At 38.4% G+C, this 18,041-nt stretch overlaps 1 protein-coding gene across 2 annotated transcripts in view; it reads left to right on the forward strand.

The window, feature by feature from the left end:
• LOC126404152 (phospholipid-transporting ATPase ABCA1-like) overlaps nt 1-16,471 on the forward strand; it is a 209,821-nt gene extending 193,350 nt beyond the window's left edge. For both annotated transcript variants that reach the window (XM_050067165.1, XM_050067166.1), the window contains exons 49-50: nt 2,889-3,132; nt 12,030-16,471. In XM_050067165.1, coding sequence (XP_049923122.1) covers nt 2,889-3,132; nt 12,030-12,158 — 373 coding nt within the window. In that variant the 3' untranslated portion in view covers nt 12,159-16,471. The remainder of the gene's footprint in view (nt 1-2,888; nt 3,133-12,029) is intronic.
• The last annotated feature ends 1,570 nt before the right edge of the window (nt 16,472-18,041 follow it).

The raw sequence follows: 18,041 nt of genomic DNA on the forward strand, positions 1-18,041 counted from the left end.
TCACTTTATTAAGAACAGATTCTGCAGGTAAAATTACAATAATAAGATGACTTGACTTGGACTTGACTTGACCTATTACAGGACTTGACTTGACTTGACATAACCTGTGACTTGACTTGACTTGACTTGCCCAAGAAAAAATGACTTGGGACTTACTTGAGACTTGAAGGTTAAGACTTGAGACTTACTTGAGACTTGCACATGTGTGACTTGGTCCCATCTCTGCCTAACAGAACTCTGTGAGACCAAATTGCTGAAACTGTACATATGCGCCAATAAATTTTAAGGTATACAATGCAGGATTTATGGTTACTTTTTTTTTTTTTTAAACACACTCGCCAACAAAAGTGAAAGTTAAAGGCAACCCAGATTCACTCTTATTTGGTGTTTTACCTCAATGTATTTGCAATTTTGGCACTGTAATTCTTGGTTGCTTGGTCACGACCTCTTTATAAAAAGCCCCATCCTCACCTGAGCGCTGTGGGGTTACACCCCATAAACCTCCCATACACAAAAAATAAGTAGAACCCAGGCAGACGGCAGAGTCTCTGCAGAAAAATACGCTACCACACACTTCTAGTGGTTTAAAAGGGATTACTTCTGTTTAAGTCTATAAATCGGTTAAGATTAGTGTTAATTTTTTCTTTATTGTAATAAAAAGAAATACAAATGTCTATTAAAATACCAAATTTAAAAACCAAGTACCTACCCAAACAATGAATAAAACAATCAAGTAGTTGAATATTCAAGTCAAAACCTAGAAATTGTTCAGTCACTGCTGCACATTGTCTGCATTTGTTTGTGTCATTCTGATGCCTTATTGCTCCCTCAATGTAGCCAATTTAAATGTGTTTGAATTAAACTTTATTTTCACTGTGATATCAAACCACCATGCCAGTAAACACCAAATCTTAGCAAGACTTCCTAATTTCTTTAGTACAATCTTCAGTTACAGTTCCTGTTGTGCATCGTGTGACAGGATACAGAGGTCATGGTTATAATGATGTAGCAAGTGATTTGTCAACATGCCAGCTCCTGTAAATGTATGTCCATGTACTACTACATCTGCTTGTATTCTGGCTTGTCCAATCATGATGCAAGAAAATTCCAGTTAAGCAGGGTTCAGACCTGCCAGTCAGTGCGTCTTGGCATGATTCTAGAGGTGGCATTAAAAAGACACTCATGCATTCTTAAGGGGAGGGAATGTTAGATAAGCATTCCCATATACGCTTTATGCAAAGTTACACTATTCTTGCACTGTGGCTCTTCAACTTGAAGCAGTCATGTTTTAACTTAAGGGACTCGGTTACCCATGGGGTCCATTCATTGTGCTTCTCAGTACCACCACAGAGCTTCACTTCCTCTCTCACTCCCTTTGGGATCGTGTAGGCCTGCAGTTTATTCACCATATCTCTAATTGCCACTAAGGGAGCCGCAGACTCTCGTTGCATGTTGCTCTGTACCAGCCCACAATGGACATTTCCATGAGTAAATCCAACATTAGGGAATTAATTAGGCAGAAAACAATGGGTCATAAGAGTGCTAACGACAGAATAACAAGGCAGTCTTATTTGGTGCTCACCAGACGTAGCATACAACCAGTAAGATGCAGAATGCTAATTAGCTTTAGAGCTTAGCTGTGGCATATTTTCATCTGGGACAATTTTTAATGTCTAGGAGTATTGTTCCTGTTATGAAGTTAAACCAGTAGAGCATGTTGACATATTTTCAAAACAGTGGATGTTAAAGCATTTATATGCTCTGTGCATTACTTATTATAAACACCCACTAATGTAGAAGCTCTTGTAAAAGAATCCTTAGACAAAGTTTTATGTTCAGACTGTTAAAGCAGCAATAATTTATATTTTGCCCCTTGAGGGGAGCGGAACAACCTGTGAACACAACATTGACATATTATTACCATATAACTGTTATAAACGGTTGGCTGTTTGCATATATTCAGCAGACACCGAGAAACATAAACACTGATTTGGAGTCGCCTGTCTGGCGGCTCCTAAATTTTTTTTTTAGCTCTGCTTTGGTCTCCACCAACAACTGTTTGATGTTGGGCAGGTAGTGTATCGCAGCTAAAGAGCTAAAACACTGCATAGAACTAAGGGAAACATAGAGTTGGGTGCTAATTCTCTGTGGTTTTGTCAAAACTAGTGCCCCCTCTCATATTACACATAATCATTTGTTCCATTGCTAATATAAAAATCTTTTTAAGTGCAGCTTTGAAGTGGAACGCCATAAATTCTTATGGTTTCTTAAGATGTTTTTAGCCCTCTCTGGCATCAGGAGGCAAAAAAATGCCAGCGGATTCACAGTCTTATTTGGGATGCAATCTTGTGGGATAGTGGTTGTCGAACTTGCATTATGCATGTAGCATTATGCATGTAGCATAACTTACAGAATATATCCCTTCCACACAATGGTCAAAATGGATTTCCCAGCACAATATCTTTCTCTGCATAGAGATCTCTCCTAATTTATTGGTTGTCAGATGAAGCTTAGTGGCTAGCATACCTATGTAATAATTATTTCACCTATACAAAACAAGATTTGTTGTTTTTGAATACTTTTTTTTGTTTGTTTTGAGTTAGCAACATTGTTGTGCTGCTGAAGGCGAGCTGCTTTTGCTTTCAGCTGCGTGTGTCTCACCTGCTTCTCCAATTCACACATCCAGCAAGCTTAAAATGGTGAGAAATATTAGACCATTTATATTTTGTCATCTCTTTTGCTCCCTGTCTCGTCTCTTTCTTCCAGTACACCATCCTATTATCCACTGCACCATGCTGCAGCCACAGGAGAATAGAAAAAGTTCATTATTTAAATGACCAGCCATGTTTTTTTTGTACTCAAAGCTTAATTGTGGCCCCTTGTTCTAGGTTTGGTGATGGCTACACAGTGATTGTGAGGGTTGGTGGCTCTCCCCCTGCTCTGAAGCCAGTCGAGGACTTCGTCCAGCAGTCCTTTCCAGGCAGCGTCCTGAAGGAGAAGCATCACAACACGCTGCAGTATCAGCTCCCGTACACACAGGGAGCTCTGGCCAACATCTTCAGTCAGTTCAGCAGCCATCAGCAGAGGCTGGGCGTGGAAGACTACTCTGTGTCCCAGACCACACTGGATCAGGTAAGGCCCCAAAAAATGTGAAAGTGGCTGAGCCAGGTTGAGTTCTTTATCATTTGCCCTCAGCTGGATAAGTGAAAGTATGGCAGACATGTACAATTTAATGATATACATTTCTGCTTATTGTGGAGAAAATTGCATGAAGTACATATTTACATCCTCTCAGCATCAAATGGACCCGTGACATTTCTAAAGGTGAATATATTGCCTCTTTGATCAATATCCCACAGCATCATTCTCCAAGGTAAAGGTAAAAATCAATCCATGGACATCTCATCTCCTACAACTGTAGGAAGCCAGCGATGCAGTTTTTTCAATCTCTTGATCTTCATCTTTTCCATATTGCTCCCAGACATGGCAGCACTATATTTGCAAAACATATTCACAAGGCTTTTTTTTTTTTTACTTGTACACATGCTTTGCCGAATTGTTGCTATGCATTGGGAACCTGGCAGGCTCTGAAAAAGGAACAGGAGCAAAAACAAACCATGCACATCATAAGCAATTACACAGAAGCTCCATAATGTGCGAGACATTTCCGTTTTGCCTCGGGTATTGGTAGTCTGAATTGTGGAAACTCGATTATTTCCAAATGTTTGTTTTCGGCACATAGTTGGTGGTGACGCATTTATCTTTATCCAAATGTACTATCAGTGCTGGAGTGCCTCTGAATCTACTGTAGTTGGAAAAGTTGTTCTGCATTTTGACAAAAAAAGTGGAGTTGAGCATGGAAGTGGAGTTGTTCAATAATTCATTCTGGAGAGCAAAACATCAGCTGGTTTCAGCTCGTACAGTAGCAGGGGATGCACAATTTGACTCCAGATTTCACTTCTGACATGGGCAACATTTAGGCCGACTGCAGAGCATCCTAAGCCACATCCTATTGTCCCACTGTAATTCTGTGGTGTGTCAGCTCAGTTTAACGGATCATTAGGTCATCAGTCAGTGCATTCAGCATTTTAAGTGCTCTCCGTTAATGCAAGCCTGCTCAGTACATGATAAGATTTAAAGATCTATCATTGCCCACACTTTGTCCTCTCCCATTTAGACTGTCAGACTGACCAATGAGGACTACACTGAGTTTGTGTAGCCAACACAGTTCAGCCGCCAGGTCCCAGTATTGATCAAGAATCTGGACTGAGGTTGTTTTTTTTATAAATATAAAAAGCTCCCCTGGCCAGTGTCCTTTTTTTATTCCAGCCCAAGTGCAGTAGCTAGACCCCCTGATTGGTGAGATAAAGTGAGCACCGCATGTTACGGGCTGGCTTCACCTTGTGTTTTCCAAATGGCCCCAGGGACCCAATGCAATCAGGCACTCAGAGGTGAATGTGAGTGTGAGTGTGTCTGGTCTTGCAAGCCCGCCATTAGCTCAGCAGCAGAAGACCAGGTGGGAGGTGAGGATGACCTCTGAGGGGTCCAGGCAGGTCATCGAATCACCCCGCCATGCGAGGGAGAGGAAGCGCGTCTTCTTGCCTTTAAAAAGAAACCCAAAAGAGATATGCATAAGTGGCTGAAAGAAAGTTGTGGCACTGTTGTAGTTAAATCAAATTATGTGATATGAAGAATGATAAGCATTTCATTTTCAACATGATCCTCCTGTGGATCACCTTTAATTCAAGAGAAAACCATCTTTTGCAGCATTATTTAGTAAAATATGCCCTTTAGGGGGCAATTAGTCTACCACTAAGACAGGGAAGGGATTTATCAGGAGCTAAACGCTTCAACTTAATGTGGCTTACAGTCAGATTTGTTTCTTTGTAATGATTTTTAGCATAACCTTGTTTCTACTTAACAGATCATTGGTCTTCAGTCACACTACTACCTCCAAATCTTGCGTAATTTCTGTTTAAACTTTTTGTCAGCTGTCAACCCCACATTCCGCAGTGGTCAATATTTACCAGATAAGAGGCAGTAAATAAATCATACTTGGACCAGGAGGTCACAGTATTAAAACACAGAGGGGAGGACTGGAGAACCTGTGGAGGCCCAGACTGTCACCTTTCAGCTGGTGATTTATAGAAAGGAGTCTTGACCTATAGTATAACACCAGACTTGCACTACAATTAATATTGATCCACACACACAGCCTGGAGCTCAGGCGTTAACACTGATGGCCAGGACAGTCCAGAGCAGATGGAGCATTTGAAAGGAAAATGTGACTTTCTAAACTGTCTTTGAGACGCAGATTGTGTGGTAGGAATGTGAAGTATTTGAAACTTTAAGTGTGGGCAATGGTCCGCGTTCAACCTTGCCCACTACTGCACCACTGAAGCAGATGACCTTTTGGTTACTTATCTGGTCTTAATTATCATTTACACTTCCCTGTATTCTTGTGTTTAAGTCAAATGTTCTTTAATGTTGTATATGTTTTAGTTTTAGTACACACAATATGATGAAAAGAATCAAGTCACACTTATATCCTTCTCAGAGTGAACGTAACACAAATCCTTCCTGTCTAGTAGTGTATTAAATAATTCTCAGCTTTCCTGGCCAGTGAACAGTCCTATTTAAATTGCTTCCCCTCCTTAGAAACCAACATGCCCTCACACAATGTGACTATTGTACAGGCAATTTATAGTCCATCCAATTACCTCTTAATTATAGTAAAATTACACACAGCCCTAATAAAGATGCCTCAATAATACATTTTTCCAGAATAAAATGAATTATAAAAATATCAATTATGGGTAAATGATGATGTGTAATGAAGCTTACGAGCTGCTGTGAATGTCTATTGATGCTTTTATTATTTATGAAAGCATTTGTGGTACGCATCAGCTGCAGCTTTATTTATTGTTTGATTTATTTTTAAAGAAATGTGTGAATTATTTATTTTACTGTGAAACAATACTTCAGCTGCACCAGTTGAGATTTTTATATGAGCAATGCGCTGAATGACTTTGGTAAATGTGGGAAGGGATGTTTGTAGTAACAGTCTTATGAGAATTATGACTTGAGTCTGCAGTTCTTTGCAGCTCTGCTGAGCATTTTAGTGTCTTTCAGCAAATTGTTTTGGGTTCACTTCTCTGTTTTGGTGCACTCAGTGCTTAACAGTCACATATTTTGGTCAGGAGTTTATGGAGACTAAAACAGTCTATGAAGTCGAAGTGAATGTTGGACTTATATTTGCCAGTAGTCCTGGAAGTCAACTGTTTCCTAACCTAACCCATTCAGAACCCAAACACAAAAAAATATTGTAATGTTGGATTTCTACTCTAAATGCACTCATAATTAATTAGCAACCAAATTTGTTGAAAATAACAATAAATGGATAGACCTTTTTCAACAAAAAACAGGGGATTATTTCTTTTTCAAAAATGGTTACCTCATACAGATGAATAAAGTGATGCTTTAAAACACATTCTGTATATTTTTTGTATTGTATTCACTATCACAACTTAAAATATCCCTAATTTTTGATGCATATCCAGAAAATAGTATGTTGAAAACCTCCTTAATGTTCTGTGTACATAGTTAATAGAAAGCATTATCAGCTGATTGTTTCATTAGAAAATCGAATCAGAACAGTATTTCCCTATTCAAACTGTATTTCCCCTGTTCATTTTCCAGTGACACTCAGAGCCCTTGTCCATTTAAATGGACAGATATTTAAAAAAAAAAAAAAAAAAAAATCCTGAGTAAAAGTTATAAATCTTTCATATTATTTTTTTGACATGTATAAGTAATATAAAATCCCATGTTTACTTAAAACACAGTTTAAACAAAAATTATATACTTTAAAAATATGATTAATAGACTGATACGTGCCTTGTACTCCTTCATTGCCTCACGGTCGGCCATGCTTGTTAAAAATGGGGCGTTGCTCTACTGCAGTCCACCTTAGATGATGTGGGACACTATGATTGGCTTATAGACATCCCATCAAATATGTCTGTGCACTTCAGTCAGATGACAGTAATCATAGATGTAGACATCCTAGAAAAGTTATAACCATTAGAATGGATGGGGGATCTGAACAGGATGTGTGCCCTTTCAAGTGTTTAAGGTGATGATATGTCAAAGTTGTATTTACAGCTGGTTGCACTGCCCTTAAATGACCTAAAAAGCAATTACTGTAGGTTTAAATTGCCCATAACTTTCCTCAGAATAAATTCAGGATCCTATATTTCTGGAAACCACAGATATGCTGCCTTTGTACTTTTCATATATAGCGAATATGTTGAAACCTTTTCAATTTTATGTTGTGACATGGCTGTGGTTAATGTGGTTATGTTTAAGCACAAACATCACTCGGTTATGGTGAGGGAAATACCATGTCTAGGCTCATAATACACAGTTTGGTTGCCACAGACACGGCATGTTGTCAAAAATACCTGCTTTTGTTGTGTGTTGGTCTGCTGCCTGGCAACTGTCTTGCCTTTGTCTCACGCCATTCACCATCCCTTCCTTCCTCATTTGAAAAACTCAGCTCATGTACATGTAATCTTAACCATGTCACATTGAAATGTTGAAATGATGCGTATAATTTTCAGAAGAATTCTTCTTTCTGTGTTACCATTTTGTTCTGTTTAACCTTTATTTACATTTCTGTGTCGCTTCCAAAGGCCGTATCTTGCTTGAACCATGTTACACTGCCCCGACAATCTCAGGTGGTAATGCTCCATTTCGTCCGTATCCATAAACTTTCAGAAAACTAAAGAAATATGCAAGAAAAAATCGCAGAGTACAAACAGAAAGCTCCGTCTGTCTCTGTATCACATCTAAAATTAAGTATAAATGAGCCCTTAGATTAACATACTCAAGATCTTTCACTGCTCAGGAACATTTCAGTGTCGGCGCGGTACCATGGTAGAGCATGACCATGTGGGTGACATGTACATAAAAATAGCCGTTTTATATTCTGCAAGGACTCCTTTGATATACAGGAGAGGTTAATTGGGTGATTCACGTCCTTCTCCTCCTCTGTTCTGCCTCAACGGGCATCAAATAAACACCCATATGTACCCTCTGCAATGTAATTAATGCCTGTATCCATCTGTTATTAAGAAAATGCCACTCAACTGCACTGGTGCATGACGTTCAGGTCATGAATGGATGGTTGGCTAAATACAGAAAGTGTACATCATGAGGAAAGTCACATCACAAAACAGAGCATGAATGTACCATGGTCTTCTCAGTCAGAAATGTCAACTGCACCACTGAAGCACTTTTTTTAAACCATACTTCATTCATACAGAAAGTTAAATACAAATAGTACTTATAAATTCTGTTGCAAAACTATACAGCCTTGACGATGAATATGAAATGCTGTGCATGCCTCAGCACATCAAGCCAATATCAGCCAGTGGCAGGGTCAGAGGCCGAGAGAGATGGGCGGAGGCTGTATTTGTTGCTACTGTCATTCTTATCCTCTTACTCATTCTCCCCTGATAAGATGCCTTGACAACTGTGACCTTGATACACACTGCTGATGGTCTGACATCACACACACAGAAGCATACTTTAGCCTCAGGCGTTCGGCATGCGTAGCTTGCTCCTCACTTACAAGGTAGTCTGCTGTTTTACTTATTCTACATCCAGCTAGCCACCAGCTCCACGAGCTTTGAGGTCAGGAAGCTTTACATATGTAGGTAATAAATTCCAATAAAATGATAGTCTTATTGTCTGAAGAAAACTGTTTTCTAATGCTTTGGAAGTACAGTAGATGAAGTGGCAAAAGCCAATTTTACCTCAGAGTGAACAAAGGACGATAATCCGCTCTTGTAGAATTACACATTCTAACTGGAAGCATAACAATTTGAATTCATGAAATCCCTAGTTTAAACAATCCGACTTATTAGTTTAAACTGGGTCGGAGTAGTTAAAGAAAAGAATTCGCCTCAGCTCATTACGATCCCCAAGCTGCCCTTGAGCAAGGCACTTAACTCCCAACTGCCTCAGCTGTTGAGCAGCTCAGAGGCCAACAAATACAGCACGGCTGTGTTTGTGCTGGGTCGCTTCCAAGAGTGACTTTGGAGCAGTGTTTTCCAGGAAACGAATATTTGTGCTCAGTAAGATTATCCTGAGTAAAGAACAAAGAGAAAAGATAAATTTAGGAATTTTCAGCTGTAATAATACTTTAAGTTTTCTAAAGAGACTACAACCATAATATGAAGGTGGTGAGCTGGACTTTATGTCTGAGGATCAGTATCATAGTAACACTAAGACACATGAACTCATGTACTTTTGTAAGATTACATGATAGTTATTAATAGCTGTGGACAATATTTCTTCAGTCTGATTAAAATCATTCTGATCAGAGATTCCAGCTTAACTGTTTGTGCGTTTACATGCCCTCAAGCAAGTAATGAGCATACAACTTTACTGACTTGCACAAAGTGGTTCTGCCCGCTGTGAAGCATCTACTCTGCCACATTTAATAACAGATGATTTAACGAAAAAAGTTTTTTTTTCCAACTTGACAGAAAAAATTCAATCAAAGTATAGAAGAAGAAGTAGTTCCACCTGTGTACAATTAGTAGTGAAGAAAGTGTTATCCAGATAATTTTCTGTAGCTACAAATATCAGATGTCCCATAAACACATCACATTCAGACTATCAGTAGACGCTACAATTTACTCATGTTCCCTAAATGTCTCGTATGAAAGCCACTTACTGGTTGTGATAGACAAGTGTTATGCCCAGTAACTCCACAATTAAGCAAAAAAAAAAAGTGTGTTCCTTAAAATGCCCAACTGTTATCAAGGTTTCAATTTATGTTATTATACCATGGTCTGGGTGAATACTCACTTCTGATTGGCTGCAGGGTGTCCATTAATTAAATCTCAGTATTGATTTGGGGACAATGACTTGGCTGAATAGCGAGCTAGTCTTGTTGTTAAACACACTGTCAAATTATATTTACTGTTCATCAGCCGTACGCAATGTTATTGACTTTGAATCATGCTAGCTTAACGTTAGCTTTCTGTCTTATAGCTGAACAAAAGGATTCTTTGAGCTGAGCGGACTAGAAATATCTCTTATTTAAGGTTTGTCCCATTGACTGAAGCAGTGAACATTATTTCAACTGCACAAGAACCTTATGTGATGATTTTTCCAGGTGTTAGTCAAACCCTCAGGTGATTTGATAGCAAAACACATGAAAGTATAAATTATCGATCTTGATGTTTTTAGTCAGGGATCTTGGTATAATGGCTGTCGTGGCAACCTGGACTCACTTCCAACTCATCAAATACCAACGCTTGGTCAGTGGCCCTCGGCTTCAGACACCAAAGCACCAAGGCACCTTTAGTGGTAGCATGATATGCAACAAGCAGCAGCATTTTTTGACGCTTTGAGCAACTGCCATTGTAAAAAGAGCAAGAAAGTCTGCATAGCATGGGCAGGAGGGGCGGTGGATGGGTCAAACAAACTTTGAACTTTCACCCAGGAGCCAGCAGTTTTCTGTTTGAAACCAGAAATTAATCAATTGACTTTAATAACAAGGTAGCGTGCTAGTATGTGTAGCATACAATGCTAGTGAGGCATCACGCTAGTATCAAATGTACTTATTTTAAACCAAACCCTGATCTTTGTTGTAAACCCAACCATGTGCTTTTTTTTTGCCTAAACCTATGGAAATAAATCAAAAAAGTTTTTTACCAACGTGGTAGGTTTATTTTAAAAAGAGACCGTATGCATTTAACAAGTGGAAACTATACATTTCCTGTGAAAATGAAAGTGTACGCTGTCCCTCAGCATCCAAAACTGACGCTGAAAGGGTACCAAGCATGTCATATTTTGATGTATAGGGCCACTTACCAATCGTTGGTGTTTGACGATATGGAAGTGAGAATGTGTTGGACTAGAGGCAACCGTTGCTCCATTAATTCCTGATAATGGACACCCTGTCGAGCATTATCACTTACTGTACATATAGTCAATTACAAAAGCAACAGATATCCCTCCTGCCCACATTTATGCTACCACAGCTAAAAAATATTACACAGCAGTGACAACGTAAATACACCAGAGTGATTGGCAAACCTTTCCCTTTGTTCAAAAAACTGGCTTTATTAATTTTAGACTTCTTTTTATCAGCAACATTAAATTGTAAAGCTACAGCTTATATACATTGCCTAATTAAAAACCAGAAGTAATAGGATAGATCTTTATTACACTGTCTTCGTTATCCCAGCTTCTCTCAATCAAAACCCTGAAAGGGCACTATTGTTTATTTCTGTCCATTGATGCTCTCTCACATGTATTTACTCTCTATCCCATTTAATTTATTGGCGATGTAACTATGAAAAAGGATTTAATTCACCGGGAGTCTGAGTAGTTTCTGATGGAATTGGTCTGGCTAATTTTTTTTTTTCATCCATTGAGATTTTAAATACAATCTAGTAATTCACGTATCTTTTTATATCCACACAGCCACTGAAAATCTTAGAATGAAAAGCAATGCTCTTATCGTTTTATGTGACCCTCTTTGTTGCTTTCTCCTGCAGAGTAAAAATCACTGTGTGGCTTTATCACAACAGACAGCTAATGCTAAGAGAATAAAAAGCCTGGACTACAGCGATGTTTACAGCACAATGAAATACACACAGCTTTTTATGAACGCCATAGGATTGATTTCTTCTGACATTAAATGGGCATCACAGAGAGAAGAATGATTGTTTTATTCTCTTTCTCAGCTGGTCAAAGATGTCAAACTGACATTCACTGTGTGAGCCTAGACACTTACTTGATGCTTCATAGCCCTTGTCTGGCAACTCATTCACATGCGCCCCGTTGTCTGTACCGCTATTTCTGTTTGTTTTAGAGGCAGAGGGTGGGAGGAGAGCAAAAATGAGATCGGTAGAGAAATGTCCACAGGCCCTTCACAACTGTGTGTATAAGTTTTTCTTGTCTTGCATTTGTTTTTAAGTATCTTCCTTTCCTCTTTTAAATTCCAGGTCTTTGTGAACTTTGCAAAGCACCAGCACGGAGAGGAGGACTCTAAGGCCTATGACAACACTGTGGACACCTCAGATGAGCTGCCTTTGGAGTCTGTCGAGACCTCCCAAGAATCTGAGAAGGTGTAACACCAAGGCACATTGCGCTGACAGTGGGCCAACAATATACCTTAAACAAGTTTGAACTAATGTGATGTGCACTAGCAGAATGATGATGATCACTACCTTATTCAGTCCCCAAGTGCAACGATGCCTGGTATTGGTTAACAATAACATGTAGTTGTCGTGTCGTCTTCCATAATAATTCCTACTCAAGCTCAGGGGGAAACTTTGGATTTTCAACCTGCTCTGTGTCATTGCAGTGTGTGCCGCAGGGTTTGTACAAGGTGATTGAGGTGCTTGAAGTACTTGAATACTCAGAAATTCAGAAAGTTCTGCAATACCTTGAAAATCTGAAATGTTTTTACTTGGACCTTGGAAGAAGTACTTGAATAAAATTGAGAACAGAATGATTAATTATTTAAAAAAAAAAAATGTTACAGGACAGTATTTCAAACTATGAACCTGAGGACAGCCGTGCTTGCAATTATTTTTCCAATGCCGTATGCGCTCGAAGGGCCATCGGGTTTTTCTACCTACAGGTTGGCAGAAAACAGCTTTTTTGTACTTTGCCAATCACATGCTTGAATTATAATAACCAGTTAATTGATATTACATTAATTTTAGGCCCTGGTAGCATGTCTGTTTTTCCATTAATGACTTTGTACAATCCTCTTGCAACAGATGGTTGTGGAGAAAGCAATTTCGTCTTTGAAAATAGAAATGAGCATGAACTCTAGTGTGCAGACGAACAGTGTTTGTTATTGCGTGCAGAGCTGCGATGACAGAGCTGGTTGAAAATAGAAAAAGTTTCTTTAAACCATAACATGATTAATCTAAATCTGAAGTTACAGTGAGTGTTCACTGACAAAATCTTTCCAATTTATGAAGTTGTCACTGTTCGTAATCAAATCCTAAAATATTTATTTTTCTAAAACATATAAGAATATTTCAACTTGTCCCCAGTAGAATTAAAAGCTTGTTTCCAAAAGGGAGAGAAAAATCAAACTAGCTATTTGCCGTGTACAACCATGTGGTTGAAATACTGAATTCTGCTGACCTGGACATAGTGTAGGAGAGTGTATGGAATCATGCTCTGAAAGCATCACACATAGCACAGCATTTAGGATACCTCAGGACTGCTTCACATTGTATTTGAGATCTGTTTACATTTGCTGCTATTTATAACAATGCTATCTTGCACTGTAAAACTACATTATATAAAAGAGAGGAGCCTGCAGTGATGTGTTCAGGTGAGTGTGATCAGGTCAGATATTGTGCTCACATGTGTTGATATTTATAGACATATCAATGAATATCAACAAGCAACGAATGTAAGAATTAAACCACAGTTCATTCCTACCTCACATTGTGATTTACTGACAGGCACTTTACTGATTGCAGCAGATAAGAAATGAATAATAACAACTCTGTCAGATGTGTTGGCTTTGAATGTCTGAACGAGCCTCCAATCAGCTGTAGATGGTGTTTAATTAAAAGACAGGGAAGTTACAGCAGTGGGACAATGCAGAGTCACTCACAGTCATCCAGCTGTCAGACATGTCTGCAAGAAAGACGACAATTCCCATGTGTGCATCAGCCACAGCTTACCGACAACCACTATTCAGAGTCTGTGTGAATGTAACTGGACACATATCAGAAACACTTCTCAAGAATATCTAATGGATGTATGAGCAACAACAGATTTATATTTTATGGGATTTTTAATACATTGCCTTGTGAAATCTATTTTATTTATCACTTCTTCTTTGCAGAATCTAAATAAACTATCACTGAGTTGTTTTTTTTGTCATAGGGTATGCTGGTATTGGCACTGGTGTGTTAATCTACGATCACCAGAGACCCGCGTCGGTATCACAGAATAACACACTCCCTATCATGCAGACAACTCTGCAGTTACAATGAATACAATCTGCCTTTTAAAGTGGAAACTGACAACTTTTTACCCACCCACCCCATCCCCCATTACCAGCGTTTTGTAGTGGTATTGTTGTTGGTGTTGCTGTCACAAAGACATTTGTTTTCCGTTTTCCTCAGAGCCTTTTTTCGCAGTTACTTTGCTTGTTCCACTATGCAACATTTCTGCTACTGAGGATAGTTACTGCGATGAACTTGCTCTTTGTTAACTGGGAATAGCTATCGATAGCAACGTGGGGAAACAAAAGGGCTGTCCTCTTCCTGTTTTGTTTGTGCGATGGTTGACGCCGGGGTGTCTGCTAGTCCTTAAAAAGTTTTCAAATGTCTTAAATTTGACTTATAAATATGAGGACTTAAAAGTATTTTAATTGTCTTAAATTTGAATTTGTGATGTTCTGATGATCTTATGTTCCAGATCTTTTAAAACCTCCTGCTGAACCTAATATTGTCCCCATTCTTACCTTTTTGCAAAATGTAGATTATCCTAACTCACTCTAGTAACCATATACCTACATAAAAACCTGCCTATGCACAGGACAACATATATACAACTCACCTTTATAGTTATAGGCAATGTTTAAATAAGAAAATAATGATTTGTTTTTCAGTCTTTTATCTTCAAAAGTTTGTAAAAAGCATTCAATTTAAGTGTCTGCTAACAGTAAACACCCTGTGACGAACTTTGTGCCATTAATCAAGCCTTTATTTACCTGACAGATCACACCTGGTTGCAGATAGAAGTGCACAATGAAAGTTAGGCTTATGGGGAACCAATCTTAATGCCGATGATGCCATTAATCTATAGCCATTACATTGTGCACTCAACATTACTGCATCATGTTAAGTTGAAGCCAAAAACTTGTCTGTTTCCACTTTAAACACCCAGGTTTGGAAACCCTTTGACAATCATAGCAACTTGCCCTTTTGATAAGATGTGTTCACTATGTTATACTGTATTGTGCGAGTATGAAGACCATTTCATTGTAAATGATTTTGACGATTAATGTGCTAAGCTCTTCTCTTTAAGTTACTGTTGCTATGGCTATCAAGTTTACCATCTATATGCAGTTTACAATGATAGCATTGGCAAATTTACCACTCAGAGATCAAAACTGTTTTTAAACTGTAACATGGCTTTTTTTTGTCTTTTACTTTTTAATTAAATAACACAACATAGCTGTAATATGTACAGATATTGGTTTGCAAAGTCTAGAAAAGAAAATCAAAGGCCCTGTCTGCACCTTTACAGATACTTTTAAAAACAGATATTCTCCTCTACATGTGCCCTCTTGTTCATACGCAAACAGAGTTTTAGGTCACTAAGATGGAGATTTTTTTTAAATGCCTTCTAATGTGCAGATATTTCACAACTGTGGTTACTGTCTATCTGTGTGGACATGTAAAACGGAGCCTTTGGGAAACAATTACGTAATCCCCTCAATTTGCATGTGCCCATTGTTGCTTTCTATTTAATTTTTACATTTTGCAAGAAACAACACTTGCGGACTTCTGGTTTGGTAATGTGTTTTTTTTTAGCACTGCTTCATCTAATGGCGAGTATTGCCATCTGCTGCGCCCAACTATTTTGCTCCATCTCAACCTTGCAGTTTAAAGTCCGACAGAAACAATGCTTTTGGATCAGGCCTGGTTGAAGCAGCAGATGGTGGGACACTTTCTCGAGTGGTATTGTTGTCGATGAGGAGAGGAAGGAAAACTTGTGCATGTCCAGAGCTTCACTTGCATGTTTGAGTGAGAGACTTCATCCTTATATCAAATGGGAATCAATGGTGATTCGGTCCTCAGTAGATGACGTGAGCCTGTAGAATTTACCACCTTTGTGACGAGGGGAGACCACTGAAGAAACCTAACTGCATGGTTTTTGCGTTGTGGATGGAGATATTTTGTAAAATGAATGTAATGTGGACAGAATCATTTTTTAAAACTGAGTGGAAAAATATCTGCTTTGAAAACCATCTGTAAACATGTAGTCAAGGCCTTAAACTGGAAACTGATCTGTTTGTCTCAGACAAAATACGACTCAAGAATGTTAAATGTGCAATTATGACTCAGGGGTATCTATGTGTGACTGGGAAGAGTTATTCATAGCTTCTTTTTTATTCCGTTCAACATTCTCTTCTGTACTGTACAACACAGAGATTTTAAGTATCCCAATGATTAAAACTCTGAAAGCTCTTTTCTTATGCAGCATACTTTACATGGCACTTACTTCAGAATGTAAATACTTTTTCACTCACAGGCGCTCTGGTTTACTTTGAGAGCTTGACATAATTTGTATGCTGCGCCAAGTCCTCACATGACTATCATGCCCGTTGCAACGAATAATGAATCCTATTTGTACTGAGTATTGCTTCATGCCAAGACAAGTGATTAAACATTTGCACAAATGGTAATGTGACTCAGACTGTAATGTTTGCACATTGCTGTATTTATCCACTGAATCATTGGATCCCAGTTTGAAAGTTTTCTTTAGATCAACTTTCTACATGCTGTTTTATCGTCATGTCCTTCTTTTCACTCTGTCATGTCTCTCAATTTGAGTGTGGCTTTCAGTTGCAGGCTCACATTTGTTGAGTCTCTCCTACGTCCATCCTTTAACTGAGACCATGGGATGCCAGAATGCCGACTGCACCGGAGTGGGTGAGGCATTTTATTTCACATTTAGTGGAGTGGAAGAGACATTTTGTCTGCCAGATGCCTGAGAATGAATTCATTTTCTTGTCAAACTACCACACAGACACTTTTAGTGTGTTTCTTTTTATTTATTTTTCCCCTTTCCCAGCAAATTCAAAGCTAGCACGCCTTAAGGTTAAACCAATTGTTTTCTCAATTTCATTTCAATATCACAGAATATGAAGCTCTTGTTTTGGTTCAGCCAGCCCTCCAATAATTCATTAAAACGTCTCATTTTGATGTAAGTCTTAAAACATTTCCAATACCAATTTCCTGTTTTTTCCCCTCTGGATAAGACAGTCGAACCTCGACTGATCTATTTAAGTGTCTGCTCTACTTTTCAGTCTAAATTATAGAGATGCATGTATATGGATTTTCTCTTTCCTCTCTCAGCTGCAGATTTTATTTGTTTGTCTTTGCTTGTGAGTGGAAGTCAAATGAGGATGAGGATAGCTGCATTCTTCTGTAAGTTTCAGCCTTTCAGTGTTCACTGATTATCTTCTTGGCCTGCAGAAACATCTGGGAAAAAACAGTCCACCATGACTCGCTGCATTAGTTTGATTTGTTTATATCGGTAAGTATGTCTATGTCATGCCGGTGTTTTAATATTGTTTGTCTTAGTTGTGTCATGATGTGCAAGATGTACTACACTTCAATCTGAATGGAAAATAGGAGTGTTATATTAACCCTTAGATGCATGACCTACCAATACCTACACTCTTCCATAAGTGACCCCAATTAGAATCAATACGTTTTATGTGATAAACTTAAGCAATTTCTTTCATTTTGGTTAAAGATGATAATTTGTATTATATTTTGGTCAACAAAAGAATGATTTCATGTTTGACATGTTCATTTATCACTTTTTATTAACATTTTGACAACTAATGACATAATTGAATAATCAATAATAGTATAGGCTACCTAACGGGTTTGATTTTATTACAAGGAAGCTATAAATATAGTAAGTCTGCTTGTCTCTACACAACAAATGCAGTAATGAACTACACACACACACGCACACACACACACACACACACACTTACTAATGACATCATTGAATAATCAATAATAGTATAATAGGCTACCTAACATGCGCGCACGCACACACACAATAATGGTAAGATTGTATTACAAGGAAGCTATAAATATCATAGTAAGGCTGCTTAGCTCTACACAACAAATGCAGTAATGTTAGCTAGCTAACATTACAGTACTAACATTACATAGTAGTTAGCTAATTAGTACCTACATTAAAGTTAGCTAACACTAGCTAACTTAGTT

This window comes from Epinephelus moara, chromosome 17 (assembly GCF_006386435.1).
Source record: "Epinephelus moara isolate mb chromosome 17, YSFRI_EMoa_1.0, whole genome shotgun sequence".
NCBI classification, from domain to species: domain Eukaryota; kingdom Metazoa; phylum Chordata; class Actinopteri; order Perciformes; family Serranidae; genus Epinephelus; species Epinephelus moara.